Raw genomic sequence first — 23028 nt, 5'->3', positions numbered from 1 at the left:
CCTTAAAACTGATTTGCCTTATTCAAATTAAAAACGGGTTGTGTGTGTGCGTGTGTGTGAAAATGCACTTCAAAGAAAAAAATGCCGCATGGGGGCTGCTGAATCTTTACCATCTACTGCTTTGATACAAATAATCCCCCACATAGCACCTTTTCCTAACCAGTTGGATGTTAGAGCAAGATTCACCTTCCTTGATTAAGTGGTCTTCCACTATACACTCTGTGCATGATTTGCTCAAAATTACAATTACTGACTGAGTTTATCGTAGTAACTTATGTCATTAGGAAATGAAAACGTCTTTACATCTGCCATGATATTATCAAGCTTCACCATGAATGGTATGGAAACTTGGTTAAAGTTATGAAAAATTAAAGAGATCTAAAAGTTGGTTGCGCCCGGATATTTCAAATTAGTTTCCAGGGGAACCGCGACTTGAATAAATGTTTTTAACTGCATCACATTTTTCTGAATTTTTTGAATAATTGAGGAAGAACTTTTAGCCTAAAAACTTTACAATTGCTATGATGTTAATAAGCTCTTGTTTAATAGCAATTAATATATTGACAAACCAGTTCACTATATATCATTTGGTGTTAAATTTTAGTGCGCACACAAATTTGCCAATTGCTTTAACAAGCCAATTGAAGATTTGAAGTACTGGATACTGCTTTGTTGTACTCTGTAATACATTTTATACACTTGCAATACTTTAAGCAATGCCATGATGGAGGGAAACTTTGCCTTTTTGAAATTTACACTAGTCTACAACACAGCACTAGCTACAGAAGTTCCTTAGCGTAGAAATCTAGCTTTTCACTGAGCAGTACAACATAGACCTTCTGGAGCTATTTTGGTGTCAGGATCCAGAATATACCTTTAATTTAACATCTGTTTGTCATTGGCCACGTTTGAAATTTTCTAGAATGAAGTAGTTCTGGCACAAGAATCAAATCAAAACCCAACTATTCCTATCACTATTTGCTTAATTTCATCCAGTTCTTAGGCTGTCCATGAGTCTCCTCTGTGATGAAGAAGAGCTTCCAGTAGACTGCTGTTACTCAGAAGTGTTTAAAGTACAGTTCCCTTGGCAATGTGGTCAACAGATTTACATGCTCCCTTTGTTCTAGAGAAGAGAAAGCTAGGAAAAGAACAACTGGCTGAAAATTCCCCATTGCATTAAGTCTCCCAAACCTCCCATCTCTGCAAACAGTCCCTAATAAAAAGACTAGATATACACATTAAATATTCTACTTTCCTGTAATTCCTACGTAGGCTGTGAAACCCAGCTGGATAGTCAAGAGTCTCGGGAATTTACCAATGGAGAAGACTTTTGTCCACCTTTAAAGCCCTTCATGGCATGAGTCTAGGTTACTTGAGGGATCGTCTCACCCCACTGATATTGGCCTGTGCCACTCGTGCTAACAGAGAAGGCCGTCCTCTTGGACACCACCAGCCAGAATAATTGGCCTGAGAGGAACCGCAGCATGAGGCATGCTCCTTCCATCTGAAACATCTAACCCCCAATGTGAGGTTGGCCCCAACCCGCCTATCCTTTCATAACAGCCTAAAGATATGGCTCTGCCAGTGGGAAAACAGCACAGTGGAGGTAGTTTATCAAATAACAACAGATCCCACCTCCACCCCAACTCCGCCCTCACCCTCTCAGGTTTTAATGTTAATTTTAATTATTTATTTATTTACTTTAATTGTTCAAGTATAGATATATTTTTATGATTGTAAGCCACCCAGAGTTACCTTATGGTAAGATGGGCGGCCAATAAATTTTATAAATAAATTTCTCAGGAAATTAGTTTGTAGGCATTAATTTCTCTCTTTCTTATGGGATTTATAAAAAGGGGGCTGGGCAGATTAGGAAAGATGATGCTGAGACCATAGTGGCCTGAATTAAGGATATCCTGACATTAGTGATGTATGTGTCCCATTCATGTAAAGAATGACCATTTTCCCCACAAATTCAGACTTCTGCACATAGAAAAGTTACTATTTGCACGCCATCCCAAATAAATAGTCCAATCCATGTTTCTCCATCTTAAGTTTATCTTCTAGTCTGCTCACAGTATAAGAAGCACTGAGATATGAGATCCAATTTACAGTGTTATCTGAGCCTAGAACAAATTTTTAAAGCATTTATCAATTCTTGTCCCAAACTGCATAGAGAGGTGGTGGTAGGACAACGATATAGTGAGATTTTGTTATTGTTGAGAAATTGCTAAGAAACTAAAGTGATTCTTAGGGGTTACTGAAAGTAGAGTTTAAAAAAACACAGCAAGGAATCATTGTAGATTTTATTGCAGAATGAAATTATTGAAATGAAATATTGCACAAGAAAAGCTGCCTACTTTTATCAGTCATCATAATGTAAAAGTGAATGTTATCTTCAATTTAAAATGTTCGATCTAAATTAGATTCTAGCAGGCCTCCTTCTTTCCCTTTATATAATCCTTTTTTAGTCTTTCTTTCCTATAATATATATTTCAGAGATATCTGTAATTTTCTTTTAACTGCATCTTCTAGTTTCTTTCAACTTTCCTGTGTAAAATTTGCCTATTGTCCTTTTCTTTGACTAAAAAAATTGCATACATTATTTTACTGTATTTATAATTTGTTTTTCCAATCCTACCCTGAAAATCAGTTTTAGCTTCTTCCAAATATATTTATGTCTTTAAAACTTTGGTTTACATTTATTGTTTTAGACCAGCCTTTTAAATATTAAATCTCATTTCTGTTAATCATTCCTTTGTTTAATATAAATTGGTAAACATCTTCATTTCACCAATTCATTTGTAAAGGTAGCTAAAAAATATCAATTTGAATTTTGAAAATAGTTGCAAATAACCCAAGTTTTCTGAGCTATTTAGCAAACAAATGTTTTATTTATAAAGAACTGGAATAATACTTGGTTGTGATTTCTTAGAAATCTCAATTTATTTTTATTATTTGTATTCTTAGTTCTAATACTATTTATCCTAACCCAAAACACATTATATATACTTTATATATATATTTATATATTATATATAAAGTATACTTTATTCTGAGATATTTTTTTATGCAAAAATATAAAGAAAGATAAATCTGTCCTACTCTATTATTGAATTTAGATTTAGATTTTATTACACTTCTATACCGCCCTTCTCCCAAAGGATTCAGGGCAGTGTACAGCCATGTTAAAACACATATACACTTACAAAATTTAAAAACAATTTAAAAACAAATATATAAATTTGGCCCACAAAATTAAAAGCTAACAGACACCCAATTTAAAATTCCTATTAGGCCAGCCCGGCTTTTGGAATAAAAGAGTCTTCAGGGCGCGGCGAAAGGTACGCAGGTCAGGGATCATACGAACCTCTAGTGGGAGCTCATTCCAGAGGGCTGGTGTCCCCACAGAGAAGGCTCTCCCCCTGGGTGTCGCCATTCGAATTGTTTGGCCGACGGCACCCTGAGGATCCCCTCTCTGTGGGAGCGTATTGGCCGGTGGGAGGCTGTTGGTGGCAGAAGGAGGTTTCGTGTATATTATCACATGCATTACATACTTGTTCAATAATATAGCATTTGATAATAGCCTAGTTACATTTGTGAAAGAGTATTTTAAATGCATCAAAAGCGAACCATAATTTTTTTACAGGGATTCTATCTATTCATATTGAATTTAATGACTAACAACTTTGGCTGCAATTCCATTTCCCCCCCACTGTATAAGATATATTTTTTTTCAATTAGTGGTCATGAGTACATAAAAATATTCAAAATAATAAAATGTAGCTAGGGAAAAAATTAAAGCTGATTTTTTTTTTGTCAGACCAAAGAATACAAAGCCATTCTTTTTCCTGAAAAAAATCCATATTAATAAAGCAACATCCAGTTACTTGATCCTTTTCAAGAGGCAACTAGACTTTCTGGTTTTTCTTTGAAGACGTTTCGCTTCTCATCCAAGAAGCTGTCCAGCTGTCTGCATGGAGTATATAAATCCTTTCATTCCCCACAATCCAGTCAGAGCTGAAGAAGCTTCTTAGATGAGAAGCGAAACGTCTTCAAATAAGTCCAGTTGCCTCGTGAAAAAGCACCTTTGGGACAACCATGACCTGGATGACTGAGAATCTCCATAGACATCAGTTACTTGAATTAACTTAAATCCAACTTTTTCCTAACTTAAGTCTAGATACTACTCAAAATTATCTAACAAAATTTCCAAACATTTTCACTGGTTTATTCATATATAATACATGACCTTCATATAGATTCCTTTCTCTCTGAGTCTTCATTTATTCTTATTTCTTCTGCTAAAGAAATTACTAAAAGTGTGTTTAATTATGACAGTCCTAAATAGGCCTTCTATAAACATTTTCAAATTCTGATCTCAATTTTCATGTCTAGATCTGTCTCATTGTATATATATTTTAATTTATTTGGTAAATTTACTGTCCATATCAAATTTCTAAAGAGCAGAAGGTAAGTGCTTCACTATAAGAGATTAAGAGAAAACATACAGTTTTTACAATGTATATTTTAGAGGTGTATCAAGAATTTTGAACCATATTTTTAAGTCTTGATTCAGGATGACTAAACATATATGGAATTATTTCTTATGTGATAATTGTTTCACTTCTTCCCATCTAAGGTACTTTTGTTTTGTATGATATCACTTAATAAAGCATTTGAAAACAGAGATAATTTTCTCCAGTGAAGCTGGGACTTTGTTAACTATTTACATATACAATTGTTCAGCAGTTTATTACCACAATAAGCACTTGTAATTCCTGTCTATCGCTAGTTCATTGTAGAAATTTGCCCTAAGAATTTTTACCTTCTAAAGGATAACATTAAAAATAAAAAAATACTATATTTTAAGGATATGCAGATCAATTTAAATCCTGGTCAAATCAGCTTGAATTCAGAAGCTAGTCTTACATTTTCTGGACAAAATAAATAAACCCACAGGTATTTGTGGTGGATAATTTCCTTTGATGTATGCACTTTGCATGTTTTAGCATCTTTCCTTAATATTCTATATGCATGTTTTACTTATCTTTTTCAACTATATTCCCTTTCTCTCTCCCGTCCTCCTGCCCTCCCCCTCCCTCTCCTCCCTCTCTCTTCTCCCCTCCCTCCCTCCCCTCCCCTCTCTCCTGCTCAAATGTATGCAATTTGTATACAATTTTTGAGCCGGAAATATTTCAAGATGGCTGTTGGTTGACTCCATGAATTACATGCATGTCCATTTAAATACTACACATTGTAGTGCATAACATTTTTTTAAAAAGAAACTAATGATTTATTTCTATTACATCCCTACCATATTATCTCGCTGTATAATATTCACTGAAAAAGTTACTATTTTATTCATTATTTTAATGTGTGTGAATTGCAGCATTATTTATTATCTAAAATTAATCTAATATTTTTTATTTATTATAATTTCTTTTGTCATATTGTCATTTAAAAAGATAAATATTTTCTTCTTGTATACAATTAATTGGATCCCCTTATTTTCTCTATGCCTCTTGTGAATTCTTTGTGAACATGTCTTCTTACACTTTTGACATTGTCATACAAATTTATAATTTTTTATATTTTTCTTGAATAAAAATTTCTGTGAATTTTAATATTTCTAACTGTGGCTTTAAAAACTAAAATTGGCTATAAAAAATAACAAATTGCTTTGCTTTATCTGTGATTTATACAATTACACTTTTAGAAAGTACATTATTATATCTATATTCATTTTGCTTATAAAGCCTTTATACTATTTCTTTTATTGAGAAGCATATAAATCTTTCCAAGGGAACTCAAGAAAGGAGTGGGAAAAACTCACCTTGTTCTAAATGCAATATCATTCATATTGTAGTTCACAAAATTTTTAATATCAGTCTGGGAATTCTTTTATTCCTTACTTCTCCAGTTCTTCAAGTACAATTCTAGTTTCAAATAAAATTTCCTTGTCTGAGTCTAGTTCCTTCCTTCTTTAACTTCTGACATAAATCCTTAAGTTTATGTAGCTATATCGTTATATTTGGACAGTAATGTTCTGGTTTTTTTTTTTTTTTATCATTTCCATTATTCCAGGAACTTTTTCACAGATCACTTTTCTACTTTTAAGAACCATATTTCTATGTTGGCTAGAAAAGAGTTTTGTACTTGAAGCAATGCTGCCATTTCTTCTCCTTTTATAATGACCCCGCCCCCCCTTGGCATGATACAAAAAAGATAAGGATGTGATAATATCCAAATCAGCATAGTTGCCTAAACAACCACATAAAATTAGGAAAGAGCCTGATTTGAGCACTGTTTGTGTGTGTGTGTGTGTGTGTGTGTGTGTGTGTGTGTGTGTGTATCCCCAAAGATGTTGCAGCAGGTACCTTCAGAACAGTGCTCAAATCAGGCTATTTCCTCATCTTATGAAAATTTATGTAATTTTATATATCAAATTTATAGGCTGCCTACCAGGGGTGAGTTCTACTTACCTTTACTACCAGTTCACAACTGGAGCGCGCACACGCGCTTCGCACACACACACGCTTCTGCACATGCGCACATCATTCATGATGACGTCCAGGCAGGTGGGCAGAGCCTCCTGCTGCTTTTACTACCGATTCGCAAGAATCGGACCGAACCGGGCGAGCAACCCACCACTGCTGCCAACCTTTCCTCAAAGTAACTCTGGGTGGAATTATGCCTTTCAGCTGTAAATGCAATACTGCAATAATGTAAAAATGTGGAAGCTCCTTTTGTGATATTGCAGTGCTCCTTAACTGTGAACCCTGTCATCCCCATAAATGTCATTGGTTACTCGACATAACTGCAGAGCATGCCACAAATCAGTAATCTATCCATTCTTGTGTTGTTTTATGTTATCTTGTTACTTGTATAAATGTCAAGCATAAACAAAAAAGATATTTTCTTTCAATAATAAGCCTTGTTTCAAACATGTATTTTAAAGATTACAGACTATTTTATGCTACATATACTTTTTTTTTATCATCTCTAAATGCAATCTTGTTTAAAATTAATCAGGCACAGGTAGTTTCGTAGTTAGTTGACTGAACATTATCAGTGTAATTTCTTATTGTTCACATGGATCATTTGCCATAAAGATATCCAAGGCAAACATTTTCATGCTTTTATTTCAGTCATTAAAATCTGATCTTGAACCAGTGCTCTGTAATAATTCGTTATGTATATATTTTCAGCTGATTGAGAACTATGTTCAAATTCTATGTACAAACGTTTAGATAGATTCATTTTCATGTATGGTCCAAGGCCCACGACAAAAATAAACATTATTTTTCTGAGCATTTTTGATAAAAATTCAGGGAGGACAGAATCATTTGATCATTTGATTAGGAACTGGAACCTCCAAGACCTTCTAACTTTGTATTTCTATTATTCTAATGTAATATATGTACCAGTTCCTGATCAAATGATTATGTCCTCCCTGCTCAGGCAGGAAGCCTTATATTATTTCATCCAATCTCTTTTTAAAAATGTAAGCTAAATATCTTATACATTATGTCATTCATATAATGTGCAAAGCAGCTGGTTCTATGCTTCTTCCCAGTTAGATGTAGAGAACATATTTTTCAAAATATTTATGATTGATATGCAAGCATTCCCTGAGAAGCCACCTGACAAGATACCTTAGAAATAGATATAAAGAGGTGTCATACAGAAGCAGTAGGTCTCATATAAAATAATTTGTAGGTTACCAATATTTATCTTCTATTAAAATTAACTCTTAATGTCAGTTCTTCAAATATATACAGACACAAATGTTTGCAGTATAAATTGTAGACTATAATACTTTCTTGGTGGCAATTTAGCATACATTTTTATTAAAATACAGATAAAGGGAAAGGGTAAATATTTCAAAAAGCAGGAGAAAGCATTCTGGGAACCAATAGAACTGTACATATTAAAGTATTATTTAATATATAATTTAACTGCATATAACCCAAGTGGAAAGATAATAACTCTATTCTAAAGTGTTCTAACTTGCACAGTTTTAAATTAAAATTTAAAAATGAGAGCTTATATCATAGAACCATTGCAGTCAATTATTTGTGTCTTGTAAAAGAATAAAAATAATTCGAAGCCTAAATCCAGGTTATAATAAACAGAGAAAGCATATAGCTGAGGTAATTTATGCACACATGAACTATATTAAAATAAAATTATAGGATTATGGGGAAAGAGGAAGATGAAATGTATCTATTATGGGTTCTTGAAGTTCAGGTATTATTCTAAAATAATTTTAAAATAATTTTTATTTCTTTATTTCTTTTCTTCTTATAGGAGCCACAGCTGCAGCTCGAAAAGAGGTTATACGGAACAAGATCCGGGCGATAGGGAAAATGGCTCGAGTGTTCTCTGTACTGAGGTATGGCTTCTGTGTATTTTAGCATCAGAAATTATTGTTCGTTCCTTCAGAGAAACATTCCTTAGCAAAATAATAATAGTAATAGACTTATTACACAGTTTTATAGTGCTTTATAGCACCAATCCCAACCTTTGTGGCTTGGCAACCCGGCTGGTGGGGAGGGAGGAGAGATGGGAACGGGGCCGCACGGCTGGCGGGCTGGCACGTGCATGCATGTGGACCATCATGCATGCAAGCAAGTGTCCAGCAGCCTGCCACATGTGCACTCTGGCCAGCCACTCATGTGGCCCAATTCCAAATAGACCATGGCCTGGTAGTTGGCTGCGGACAAGGAGTTGTGTACCCTTGATTTGCAGCATTCTTTAAACTGTTTACAGAATCAGCATATTGCCCCCAACAATCTGGGTCCTCATTTTACCGACCTCAGAAGGATGAAAGACTGAGTCAACCTTGAGCCGGTCAGGTTTGAACTCCTGGCAGTGGGCAGAGTCAACCTGCGTTCTAACCACTGCTCCACTGTGGCTCTAAAGCAGAAAAAGACATTTTCATGCATTCCCTCAGGGTTCACCCGATCAACTTCATTAAAAAAGGAAATTGCCTTCTGCCAGTTGTATGTTCCTTTACAATGCAGATAGGTCATACAATCTCTGAATAGACATACAGGTAGTCTTTGATTTGCCACCATTCATCTAGTGACCGTTTGAAATTATAACGGCATTTCAAAATGAAAAAGTGACTTATGACTGTTTTTCACACTGGTTTTTTTAGAATATTTATTTAATTTTTCACAATGTTTTTCACCATAATCATGTGATCAAAATTCATACAATTGGCTCATATTTATGATGATTGCAGTGTCCTGGGGTCATGTGATCACCTTTTGAGACCTTCTGACAAGCAAAATCAATGGGGAAGCCAGATTCACTTAACAACCATGTTCCTAATTTAACAACCACCATGATTCACTTAACAACTATAGCAAGAAGTGTAATAAAATGGGGCAAAATTCAGCAACTGTCTCACTTAGCAACATAAATTTTGGGCTCAATTGTGTTTGTAAATTAAGGACTAACTATAGTTTGCCATCTCAGATTTTTTGTATTTTGCAAGCTTCAGAACAATCCAGAAGATTGAACCACGGAAGTTACTCAAAGACATTTTGCTGCCTGAAGCCAAAAACAAAAGCAAATACTCACCCACATAAGTGCACAAACATCTTTTTGTTTAGAGGCCATTCTGACGCAGATCACTCCTTCCTCCTGGGATTTGGGAGGCCAAAAGCTGTACTGCAGAATTGAGTACAATAGCCTTGTTGAAATATTGCCAGTGTTGTGGTGAATAGAGCTGAGTGAACATCCCATGTATGTTGAGGGTCTGTACTTCTATGGCTGTGTATGGTCTTGCTCTAATTTCCTATAGTTTTACCTTAAATTAGAAAAGCTCTAAACAGTGCAGTATAGCTCACTGGTAGTTGGTAAGCATTAGAAATCTTTTTCCTGGAAGCTATTTTGAAGAGAGAAAAAAGAGAGTTGGAAATACAAGAAAAGAGTGGTTTCCCCCTTTATCCTTTTGGCTCCGACACTATCTTTGCTTTGTTTCAGCAGTCCTCAGAATGTTGACCCCAAAAGATTATTCCTGAACTTTCAGCAGACAATATGGTGGTATATTATTTATATAGAGCCAGTGTGGTGTAGTGGTTAAGACATTAGGCTATGAACTGGGAGACCAGGGATGAAATCCAGCAGGTTTTGACAGGTTCTGGAGAACCGGTAGCAGAAATTTTGAGGAGTTCGGACAACCAGCAAATACCACCTCTGGCTGGCCCCAGAGTGGGGTGGGAATGGAGATTTTGCAGTATCCTTCCCCTGCCACACCCACCAAGCCACGCCCACCAAGCCATGCCCACAGAACCGGTAGTAACAAAAATTGGATTTCACCACTGTGGGAGACCATGAATTCTAGTCCCACTTTAGGCATGAAGCTACCCGAGTGATCTTGGGGCCAGTCACTTTTTCTCCGCCATAGCAATGGTAAGTCACTTCTGAAAATCCTTGCCAAGAAGAGACTTGTCCAAGCAGTCTCCGAAAATCGGTCACAATTGAATGGGGAAAAAAAGTGTGATATGAACATTCACCAGTATGTTCATTATGTGGTTAATAATCATGTGTCCTTACCTTCTTTCTTTTAAAAACGTCTTACTATCCAAACTCTCTTCATATCTAGATGAAATTGTCTACTCACCAAGATGGACTTGAGATTTATAATCACTTAGACAGTACAGGGATATACAATATGTCATAACTCCTGGGCCTGTATTAGTGGGGATTTTGTTCTGCTTACTCTATGTGGTCCTGCTTTTTTTACTCAAAAGACTGGCGTCCAAAGCAGCTTGCCACAATTAAAAAAAAAGGTGTAAGAACAGAAGTGTTCTTCAAGTGTTAGAAGGGTGCCCAGCTGTACAACCTGTTTCCTCTGATTGTGTCTGTTGCTAGCCACAGCTGACATCTCATTCTGTTCCTGTTAGGGAAGAGAGTGAGAGCGTGCTGACACTGAAAGGGTTGACTCCAACAGGAATGCTGCCCAGCGGGGTGCTCTCTGGAGGGAAACAAACTCTACAAAGCGGTAAGTGCTTTTGCACATGTATACTGTGATAGACATAAATTTTTCATCCTCTTTCCATTATAACAATATAGTTTTTTGAAGAGAAAAAAAAATTGAGGGAAAGACCACAGATCTGGAATGTAGTTCACAAAATTGGGTTTTTCACACACACATGCACACAGACACACAGAACAAGTCTAATTTTCAAACCAATTTTATCCCACTTGATATTATTTAGAAGAAAAATAGATAATCTCCAGGAAGGAATCTCTTGTAGAAGGAGCTCAACAATCTTGGGGGAAAGAATGTCTAATTCATATCTCTGCTAGCTTCCTAAAATTCATCTGCCTAATATAGTATAGCTAAATGACTGGGGATCAAATATAAAGATCAAATGTTCAAGCTCCTTTCCCTAGTCTACTCCATAATGGTTTGAGCAGCAAGAATGTAACTCCGCAGCAATTTAAGAGGCAGAATACAAAATGGGTCTGAGTGCCCAATTTATAAATGCAGAGATATTCCCCTTGTACATGAATACGTCAGTGTAGTATTGTTAATAACTTGCATAATTCTGAAAAACCTTCCTTCCGGGAAGCAAGCACACACTTGGGGTCCCTGACACACCTGATACCTGGTGGGATGCTGATAGGAATTTCTGTCCCTATTGGCTTGTCTGGCTGTCATTGTTACTTTCCCAGCTAGACAGTGTTTGCAGTGCATATATGATAAGCACTGTATTGTGAGAAAGTTAAAATGGGCATGCAAGCAAGGCCAACCATAGAACACTAGTACTCTACTTACGCTTGCTGCTGTTGCTATATTTCTTTTCCTGCAGCAATGCTAAAGTCTATATGACTGGTGTAGTGAGCACATTGTCTAGTTCCATTTAACTGCATCCCAATAGGGTCGGGTTTCTTTTAGCCCCATGTTTAACATGATGGTGGAACCCATTGTGGTTTCATAAACAAAAGGAGCAGACTGGGGAACAAAGTTTCAGGAATACTGATAGTTTGGGGGAAGAAAGTTTGATACAGCAATACAGATCTGAGTATTTTTCAGGAAAATGTCATCCTTTTCTCCTTCCAAAGCAAAATGCAGCAACCGCTCCAATGCTGCCTTGCCTCTCCTTACACACACACACACACACACCCAAAAGTATGCCTTTTTGTTCAAGGAAATCTGCACATTTGAATTGGAATTCAGGTTTCCTTCATAGGTACAAATCTAATGGCAAATCTAGTGATTAATAAATCACAAATTCATACATGGGGAAGTCAGAAATGAACTTGAGAAAGCATTCATTAATTGACCATGATTTTGATCTAAATGCAGCAGGAAAGCATTTTTACCCATGACTGTATCAAAACATATTTTATATGAATTATGTTATAGAGAATAGCTAGTAGGATAAACTTCTTGAAGTAAGGAGCCACAATCAAATTCATTAATGTATATAACTTGTTATTTTGCTATTTGTTTTTAACATATATTTCATGCACCCATGAGTGTCCTACTGTAATTATGATGCAACTTTTAGTAACCATGAGACATGGACATTCGCCTTTCCAATAACTCAGTCTCAGCCTCTAACTTTCCCATTTCTTCTTGGAGTTTCTTCCCTGTACTTTTCCCCTTTTTGTCTCTTTTTCTCTTATCTAGAAGATTCAGGTATTCTGTGGTAAACTCTCTTTTTGGTAGCTTGTGTGTTACACATATTGTAATGTTCTGCTTTGTAAATGCTGCAGTATGACAGAATACTTTTGATACACTGATGCAATTTGTAGTGCCTGGAGGATATTTGACTTTCAGATAATTTGCTCTTCCAAAAATGCTGCAATCCTAGTTAAAGAAGTAAAATTTCCTTCTGTCACATCATTCAAAAGTCTCATTAAAGTATGCACTGGCAAATACTGCAGTATTAAATCTAGTAGAACATTACTATACCCACCCATTAGTTAATATCTTGCACCATCCATCAAATATACTGAAATTCACATAATTTCTGTTAAGAGCAATTAACAGAAAATATGGGCAATATATTCTGTGAAATGTGCTCATTCTTAGTAGTCATTATTTTCAACATTTCCATGCAATTTAGATCTTGTTGCTCATCTTTGTTCTTTATTTTCTTTCTTTCATGTTGATTATGCATATTTATTTTTATTATTTGATTCTCCTGCCACAACAAAAGGCTGTAGATTCTATGGGGGAACATACCCTTGATGCAACATGGCATTTAATGAGATATCACAGATGTCTATTTTAAACATTTCATTTGCAAAAGTACAATATTCTGATTTGGTCAGACTCAGGCTTGATGGTATGTTAGACCCAACTGGCTGTCCAAGGAAATTCAAGCTAACAAGAGTATTTTTAATTTCCACTTGTATATTCTTAAACCCAGTTTTAAAAGGCAAATTTTAAATCTGTGTTATACTACCAACAACTATGAAACGGCCTGTTTTCCAGTATTTTAGTTCCATTCAAAAATTTACATATAGATACATATAGAACAAAGAATTCTAACATTTGTTAGAATTTCAGCCATTCAGCCAATCAGTGTGTTCAAAAATAATAAGAAATATGTTAAACAAAAATGTTGGACACTGGTGTAAGTATATAGAGAATGAACAGAAAATGGGGGGAAAGATGCTCACCAAAGTTCACAAATAGCATATTCCTTTTAAAAAAAACTGCTATTAAGAACCAACCTTCCACAACCTTATGCCCTTTGAATGCATTGGAATTCAACTCCAACAATTCCCGATTTACTGAGAATAATGGGAGATGAAATCCAAGGCATTTTCAAGGTTACCAAGAAGTGGAATTGAGAGGAAATGCTGTTTCAGCAATGGTGGTGGTTTCTTCTGCCTGCTTAAAGTTTTGTTTTCTCTATATGGCGCTCCTCTGTTTAACTTGCCCTATTCAATACGGCAATTGTTCTTGTCCTAAATTGACTGAATCATTGGGACTTCCCATTTATATTCTATTTAACCACTGTGGTCATTTTTCAAATACCAGAGCACATGCTTCTTCACCCCCTGCAAAAAATAAACAAGAAATCTATTGCCTGCAAGTTACAATACCTGTGTTTGTTTCTGTATGTGGCCTTTTGTGTTGTCTTCTGTGTCAAAATCCAGCACTTACAGTAACCTTTAAGTGTACTAGCTCCTTTGCTATTCACTGACTTGTTCTGAGAGTTAAATCCTCTGCTCATTTTTCTCATTCATTTTGCTACCCCTTTCTTCTCTTCAGCTACTGTTGAGGCTATTGAGGCTGATGAAGGTAAATTGGCCAGATCCCTTTCTGTTGTGGTTACAACAGATAAGGGCTCTGCTGGGTGTATTCTTTTTTTGCTGTAGCTTGTATAGAGTGTGTGGGTGTTGAGCTAACAATTGTGGCTCAGTATTAACCTAAGTTTACTTGCTTTAAAGGGGAAAGTGTTTCTTTTGTTGTTGGTGTTGTTTCTTAAAGTTGCAAAAATGTTCTGATATGTGTCCATGAAGCCTCAGATGCTCACAAAAGGATAAGAAAACTTGCAATCCAATTAAAAGTTATTTGGCAAACAAGCAGTTTCTTTGAGGGGACCAATCTGTACCTCGTGTTCTCTTTAGCTAGCTCCGAAAACGGAGAGTACATAAGTAAAATTGAAAGGAATTTCCCCTGTATTGAAGTCCATAGCAAAGTTAATGGGTCTTCTCTGTAATTCAACGCATTTTAAAATACCCTTTGGGGAAAGGGAAAAAAAAAATCATGAAAACAATGAGAGGATGGTAAGACAGCATTTTTTTTCCCCAAGCCTTGGGAAGTTCCTGTAATTCCACCCTTAACATCAGCATTATTTTACAGGATTTCTGGCACAAATGAATTATTGTCAGAGCAGTTTGAATGCAAAACATTAAGCCGCCTCTCTTAAGCGTACCTTTCATTTCAACACCCATGAAATTCTGTTAGTAATGCAGTTAAGAGATCTTCAATTTTTTATGATGAAATATGTTCTGTGCAAGAGAAAATTAATATTTCAAATTGTTTTGCAAGATGAGAAGACTCTCTAAAATTCCCCTTTAAAACAAAACAAAACAAACATATTCAGTTGTATTTTGTTCTTGCCCACATAAAAATGTGAGTTTTTCTTAAGGAAAAAAAAAAGTATTAGCTTTCTGGCAAGACGTAATAGTACCATTTTGGCTTCTCCTATCTATTTTTGCTTTTAAGAAAGTTTTTGTTACAGAGGTGGAAAAAGAATCATAGAAATAAGTAAGAGAAAATACAACTGCTTTCTAAATAGCAGTGAGTAAGCTGCTATTTACATTGGAATTCTCTATTCCTGTTGGCAAATTCTACTCTGCAGTGTGCATTCTTGTTGACAGTTTGGCTGTTTTTTTTTTTCCTGTGATTTGTGTGACTGTGTTGTGTTTCTAGCATTACTCTCAATGTAAACTGCTAATAATCATTGTCTGACCAGCAACAGAACACATTCTTCAGCACTATGATGTATAAATATGTCTTCTTGACATAAAGATTAATTTACAGTATGCTTCCCATTCTGAAAATATATCTTCTTCAGATTAAACTTCTATTTATTATTAGCTAGTAGTGTAATGGAAGTTTTACTTCATCACTATTTTATAATGGTTTTCTCCTTTGGGAAATCAAATAGAGAATGTGATTATCAGTAGAGCTTCACCGTGGCCTCTCCAGGCCACAGGACACTTCCAATAGCAATACATGCTCCACAGAAATAGACCACTTCTACCTCACTGCCATTCTTCATACACCTGGTTCATAACTGAATGGGTCATAAGTAGCAGCAGTGTGGTGAAAATTTAAAGGAAATATTCTCAATAATCGTTGTTCACCCTTCCCATAGCTCTGAAGCATTTCTGAAATTTGATGGGCAATGGGTGAGATTTTAAACTTGAGTTATATGTGGGAAAAGAGAATGCCAGGAAAAACATGATATTTTTAGCCCTTTGACAGTTTCCACAAAAGACTGTGTTGTCTAAAAGAAGCCAGTATACAACCTTCAAATGTATTGGATTGATATCCAGTACTGTAGTGAAATATTCCATATGCGAAAAATATGTTCAGTTTATACTTCATAACTGAAGTCTTCCCTAAAAGAACTAGAATCAAATTCTATCTATATATTTTTGCTTGCAAATTCTTGTTCAAGTAAAGGTATAACAACTTAATTATTAAAGCCTCTTGGACAAGATTTTGTAGAAGTAAACAATTAATAACTTCTTTTTCACCCTTGGTTCTTTAAATCTAATCCATCAGCAATTTGTTGGGATTTTCACAAACTGAATGCCATTTCAGATGGCATAAAATGTTCTGGATATCATCTGACAATGAATAAAAAACAATTGCCACATAATGTGGGAGAGAGGTGTCAATTTTCCAGATCTTTCTACAGTTCTCATTTCCATGGCCATGGTGGGCAAAACATCAGCATGAGAGCAGTTCTACAAAATTTTACCCAAGTTTAATAATACCAGGGACAACAAAATTGAAAATCAAACCAAAATTCAGAAAAGAAATTGCTTTCCCTCTGATAGAAAATAGATTTAATTAGTCAACAGATCAACAAAAAATGGATTTCTTTACACTCTTTCTTTTGCTCACATCCATCCAGTAATTTTCCCCTGTGTTTTTGTTTGGACTAGCTGGACTCTGTGCATGTTAAAAAAATCTGAACAGAAATAAACATAACCAAACATTTTTGAAATGATTTTAATTTTATTGAAATAAAAAACAGCATGGAGAATAGTAGCAATTGAAAAGTTAAGCAGTATTAACGGATTGTTGCCCAAAATTCAACCCATTTTCATTTTGAAAATATTAAGAAAAGTGGCTTGCATAGAGCCCTTGAAGAGAACAGAAAGTAAGCAGTATCTAGTGAGAGCAATGTGGAACTCAATGCCAGTGCTAAATGGAAGATTCATTCACTTTTTTAAATTCAGTTACCTTCTCTCCTGTTCTTACACTTTCAAAGCTAAGAATGACAAATATGCTAAAACAATTATATTCAGAGTCCATGGCACATTGAACAACCACTCTAATTGTCTGGGATTGACAGAAATTTATTGTTTTTGAATAGCATACAATCAGTTCTGCTACGTTGAAGACACTGAAAGTTTTCCATACAATACAGTAAAACGTTTTCCCTCAGGGATGAATCTTAGGGATACAACGCAGGTTCCTTAACAATGGGGCAGTCAGTGTACCACAATAAAAAAATTCAACCGTTGCATAGCATGCCACCAACTCAGCAACCCCTTTCTTTTCATTTTTTTTAAAAAAAGAAATTATGTTTGAACAACAGGTAAATGTGGCTTCCGTAATAATATTGATGGGAATGAAAGGCTTTCTTCTAGATTAATCAGGATCTTTAATAAACCCCAATTTTAAAAAGCCTTAAGATTTTTTAAATCTTAGCTCTAATATAGCAGGTATGAATAATTCCTGCAAGAAGAGCAAAAGAATTGATGCTATTTGTAGTTTGGATCCTTTATCTTAATAGTGATTGAAAATATAACTATTTGTTATATTTTCCCTCTGGATTTTCCGTAGGGAGCAGCATAGCAAGCTTGCTCATTTAGGAGTGAGACTATAAAATGATTGGAAGAGTCCTTGGAAAGCCACTCGAATAGAATAGAATAGAATAGAATAGAATAGAATAGAATAGAATAGAATAGAATAGAATAGAATAGAATAGAATAGAATAGAATAGAATAACAGAGTTAGAAGGACCTTGAAGACAAACCACTTCAGACAAATGATTATCTAATCTCTTCTTAAAAACTTCCAGTGTTGGAGCATTTGCAACTTCGGGAGGCAATTTGTTCCACTGATTAATTGTTCTGTCAGGAAATTTCTCCTTAGTTCTAAGTTGCTTCTCTCCTTGATTAGTTCCACCCATTGCTTCTTGTTCCACCCTCAGGTGCTTTGGAGAATAGCTTGACTCCCTCTTCTTTGTGGCAACTCCTGAGATATCGGAACACTGCTATCATGTCACCCCTAGTCCTTCTTTTCATAAGACTAGACATATCAGTTCCAGCAACTGTTTTTTATATGTTTTAGCCTCCAGTCCGCTAATCATCTTTGTTGCTCTTCTCTGCACTCTTTCTAGAGTCTCAACATCTTTGAGATCTTAATATTTGTTTTAAAGCCTTTGAAAGTTGCTAAGAATAGCAAAATTGCTAAATTTCATCCTTTTATTATAAAGAAATAAAAATAATCTATGAAATCAGCATAAATTCTATCACAAATGAAACCATGAGGACCTTTCAAGAATCTATTAAGGGCAATCCACTTTTTTAAAAAAACAACAATCGCTTCATTCAAAATATTCTTAAAATCCTCGTTTCAAATTGGTGTCTCCATTCATACTCACAGTTTATTGTTGGTATCAGACTGAGTTAATCTCCTCAATGTTAGAACCAAACAGATCTCTTGCTATAATTCCAGCTACCATTATGGAAAGAAATGAAATTTCCTACAGGAAATAATTGTGATCATCAATTCCTGCCACCGCCACCCTAAAGAAAACTCTAGTGAGAATTGGCTTCCAGATCTTAAGAAAATCAATTTTAGGTTTCCCCCCCCCCCTCTCTCTCTGAACTCTACTTGTCCTGAAAGTTGTTCATTTAGCCTAAACTGCAGAACAAAATGCCAGAACTGGATTTTGTTGGGAGCATATTAATCATTCAAGAGACATTGGCTGTTCACCTTTTACCTGTTTCCAATTACATCCAGAAGCTTTAATTGCGTTGCCATTTTGTTTTCTTCACTTTGAAGGAATTTCTCACTCATTGATCAGTAAGCTGACAGAAAAGCCCAACCCTTCGTCCCTACTGACTTTCTTTCCCGTTTTGTTTTGTTGTTGTTCTTTTCTTCCCAACCCCCTTTTTTTTCTCTTCAGCTATCAAAGGATTCTCGCCACAGCATAAGATCACAAGCTTCGAAGAAGCCAAAGGCTTGGACCGGATCAATGAGAGGATGCCCCCGCGCAGGGATGCCATGCCTTCTGATGCCAACCTGAATTCCATCAACAAGGGAATCTCTTCAGAGACGAACGGCACCGACAGCAATGGCAGTAACAGCAGCAATATCCAGTGACCCATTCTGACTTACAGGGATATTTTTTTTGTTTTTGAGCAGGGCACCGTGGGACTGCTGCTCAACAGCAGTTGGATTTTCTTGCCTCTGACAGTAGCTTACCTGCTCTGGGGCCAGATGTTGGATTCAGTTTACAATATCATCTAAGAAGAGATAGTAAACTTTATTTTGGTGGGGTGGGGGTGGAGGTAGAACACCTCCTTGGACATGCCTTTAAAATGCTTGTAGAGAAATAAACGAAAGCTAATGTTGGTCTATATTGCAAAGTTAGGGGAATGAACATGTTTTCCTATTGCATTGGAAACCTCTAGATATGTTAACTGAAAGGCCTTTTATTATTATGTTACTGGACATGACAACTTTGTCTGATTTCTTACTAACTATTGTACGTTTACAGTTGCAGCACTATACATGGACAACATCCAAACCATTTTTAACAGAGTGATGTACAAACTAAATAAGGAGACTATTTATTGATAATGTTTTGCTACTCTTGTCAGACGACGGCTATCTAAAACAAGACAAAAAAAAATTAGGCAATCTTTAAAAAAAATATATAAAAGAAAAAGAGAATGTTGCAAATTTGTTAAAAATGCCAAAAAAAAAAAGACAATTTAATTTTGTACACATTATGCTTACCTCAGGTTTCTTTAGTGTGCTTGAATACCCTTCTTTAATTATAACATTTACCTTAATTAATTTGGCAGTGAGAAATCTTTTTCATTTATGTTTTTAAGGAAAAAAAACTGGAATAACAATATCCTTTTTTTTCTTTTACTAGTTTCAGTTTATATTTAGGATTATTTTCTTCTTCTTTTTTTTTTCTTTCCTTTTGGTAAATCAAGTCTTGGTTGTGGCTTGCTGAATTTAAATATTTATGAGTGGTGCATTTTTAAGTATAGTGAACAAGACACCATATTAAGTGCAGTGAAAGCATCTATATTCTGTAAAAAATCTGCCTATGCATGTTTTTTAAGAAAAAAAAATTGGCTGTATAGGCCTGTATGGGACTGTAATGCGCTTAGTGGTCTGACTTATACTGGAAATGTATGTATACTGGCGTACTTTATATTCTCTAAAAAGAAAATGCTAATGCCTTTGAAATTTTGTAATCAAAAAAGCTTTGAAAAAATCTAAGGGGGAGAGTATTCTTAAAAGTTTTTAATATAAGCTTGTCAGTGCACATATAGATGGTTAGCATGTTTAGCAAACCTTGTGAAATTTAAACTAAGTTTGTAGTTACATGTGAAACTAAATGCATGAGAACTGTTAACGTCATGATGAGTTAGTCATTTTGTTACGTTCTGTCATGTGCCACAAAATGTGTGATTTTTTTCACTTTTTTTCCCTTTATATATCAGTTACGGGTTACAACTGGTTCAGTCTTAAAGGAGGAGGAAAAAACCAACAAAACAGTCCACTGATATTTTTTATCAATTGTATAAGTGCCCAAGTAATTCACTACAGCCTACAGCCTTGCCTTTGTAATTTGACTTATGAAATGTTGGCAATCAAAGCATGCACTTGTAACAATGAAAAAAAAAGCATTTTATATTACTACTCAATAAAAATGTGCATGAACCTAGAAGATCTCTTGTTAAATCTCCAATATGTAATAGTACATATTTAACACTCCGTTCGGGCTTCTTTGTGAGGGGAGCAAACCTCTTTTATTACTTGGTTTATGTGTTACCTGTCTTAGTCCACAAGCTCTCTTTTGCCCAAAGGACTGTCTTTGTTGTCTTTTAAACTGACTAACAAGTCTTCATATAGGAGGTCCAGCACACCAAGAGTGACCTGGTTGAAGAAGGATAGTCTATTAACAATAGGAAATTGCATATCTGGATTCACAGAGACGCCTTTTAAAATTTCAGGGAACAGAATGTGGGATCTTCTACTTTCCACATTTGCTGTTTGTTTGTTTATTGAATTTATAATCTGCCTGATAATCCATATTCAAGTGACATCGTTGTTAATGTTTATAAATAAAGCAGTATAATGAAATAAATAAATAGGACAAGAAACCTAAAAAAAATCCACCATACCCGTGGAAAAACAGGCATTTCAAACAAAATTCTTTTCAGAATTATCAGCATGCCTTTCATTAATTCACAAACGTGAGGTGCATCTTTGTAACAGGAAAAATATGTCTTGTAGAAGTTCCTTCATTCCCTCTTAAAATAGACTGGCCTTTCCAGACTGGCTTTCTTCTTTCCAAGTTCTAATGCCAGACAGTGAACTATCTTGCCCATCCTAAGAAGTGAAATTCAAATATTTGGATCCCATAATGCATGGATACTGACATTTTTTTTTTAATTTGATTTATATGCCGCCCTTCTCCGGAGACTCAGGGCGGCTTACAATGCGTTAAGTAATAGCCTTCATACTTTTGTATATTTATACAAAGTCAGCTTATTTCCCCCACAAACTGGGTCCTCATTTAACCTACCTTAGAAAGGATGGAAGGCTGAGTCAACCTTGAGCCTGGTAAGAATCGAACCTGCAGAAATTGCAGGCAGCTGTGTTAATAACAGGGTGCATTAAACCACTGTACTACCAAGGCTCTGTTTGTTGACATTTGTTGAACCCATTATTATTTTCTTCGTCCTTATCCCATTCCTGACACATCCTATTTTGTTGTATTTGTGACACATATACTCTTCATTTCCTCCAGAAGCTCAGTGTGGATTTCATGGGACGTCAATTGGGCTGTAAAAAAGTGAATGACTCAAAATTAATCACTAAATCCAAGGTTTAAGGCAGACCTGCAATCTAGTCCAGTCCCATAACCTAATGCCACACTGGCAACCATTTACACAATGAATGTGTTCAGTAACTACATGGATGCCCTTTGCTTGATTGCCTTAATAGATTAATTTGTTACAGCTTAGTACATATTTGTTATATTAGCATTTAAACATGTTTTTCATTTTCTTACATTTTAGGCACTAAGAACATAAAACCTTTTTTGTTTTCTATTTAAATGGAACTGGAACGTCACCAAGTTTATAAATACTGTATATAAAATTTTCATGCACAAAGATTCCAGCTCTGGTCTTGATATACTTATGTACAACTTTTAATTTCATATTAGAGGCCATCTGCAACCAATAATATCATACTTTTCATTATTACTATATGAAAGTAGACAAAGCATAATCCTTTTTTGCATTTGTAATTTTTTACATCTAGCATTTTTTATATCTAACCCTAACTCTAACCCCACTAAAACTAGCACAAGTCCTGCTAATCCTGAAAGGAATGAAACCTCTGATGATTTCATAAAATGGGTTGACCAATTTCCCTCAAATCGTTATTTTAATATAAACAAAATAATGAGATAATTTAATATAAATAAAAATAATGAGATAATAATGAGGGACGCGGTGGCTCAGTGGCTAAAACACTGAGCTTGTCAATCAGAAAGGTCAGCAGTTCAGCGGTTCGAACTGCCTAGAGCCATGTAACGGGGTGAGCTCCTGTTACTTGTCCCAGCTTCTGCCAACCTAGCAGTTCGAAAGCACGTAAAAAATGCAAGTAGAAAAATAGGGGCCACCTTTGGTGGGAAGGTAACAGCGTTCCGTGTGCCTTTGGCATTTAGTCATGCTGGCCACATGACCATGGATACGTCTTCGGACAGCGCTGGCTCTTCAGCTTTGAAACGGAGATGAACACTGCCTCCTAGAGTCAGGAACGACTAGCACATATGTGCGAGGGGAACCTTTACCTTTAATGAGATAGGTTCTCCTGGAGTACATATAAGAAGACACAATTGTCTAAGTTGACACATTACATGAGGTAATCCTCAATTTACAACTGCAATTGGCACTGGATTTTCAGTCATAAATTGTTACAGTTTTAAGTCACATAACCGGACCCAATATTATGACATACTTTGTGCCAAT

At 35.5% G+C, this 23028-nt stretch overlaps 1 protein-coding gene across 2 annotated transcripts in view; it reads left to right on the top strand.

The window, feature by feature from the left end:
- The window catches only part of PPP3CA (protein phosphatase 3 catalytic subunit alpha), a 219692-nt gene extending 198981 nt beyond the window's left edge, over window positions 1-20711 (top strand). Inside the window, exons 11-14 of one of the 2 annotated variants that reach the window (XM_060686940.2) lie at window positions 8314-8398; window positions 10923-11020; window positions 14255-14284; window positions 18927-20711. In XM_060686940.2, the coding sequence (XP_060542923.1) occupies window positions 8314-8398; window positions 10923-11020; window positions 14255-14284; window positions 18927-19123 (410 nt within the window). In that variant the 3' untranslated portion in view covers window positions 19124-20711. The remainder of the gene's footprint in view (window positions 1-8313; window positions 8399-10922; window positions 11021-14254; window positions 14285-18926) is intronic. The other variant, XM_060686942.2, reaches the window with a different exon arrangement.
- The last annotated feature ends 2317 nt before the right edge of the window (window positions 20712-23028 follow it).

The sequence above is a fragment of the Pantherophis guttatus genome, chromosome 8 (genome assembly GCF_059756535.1).
Source record: "Pantherophis guttatus breed Tessera chromosome 8, ASM5975653v1, whole genome shotgun sequence".
Lineage (NCBI taxonomy): Eukaryota > Metazoa > Chordata > Lepidosauria > Squamata > Colubridae > Pantherophis > Pantherophis guttatus.
Note: the sequence above shows the minus strand (reverse complement) of the source record. Positions and strands in the feature narration are given on the sequence as shown.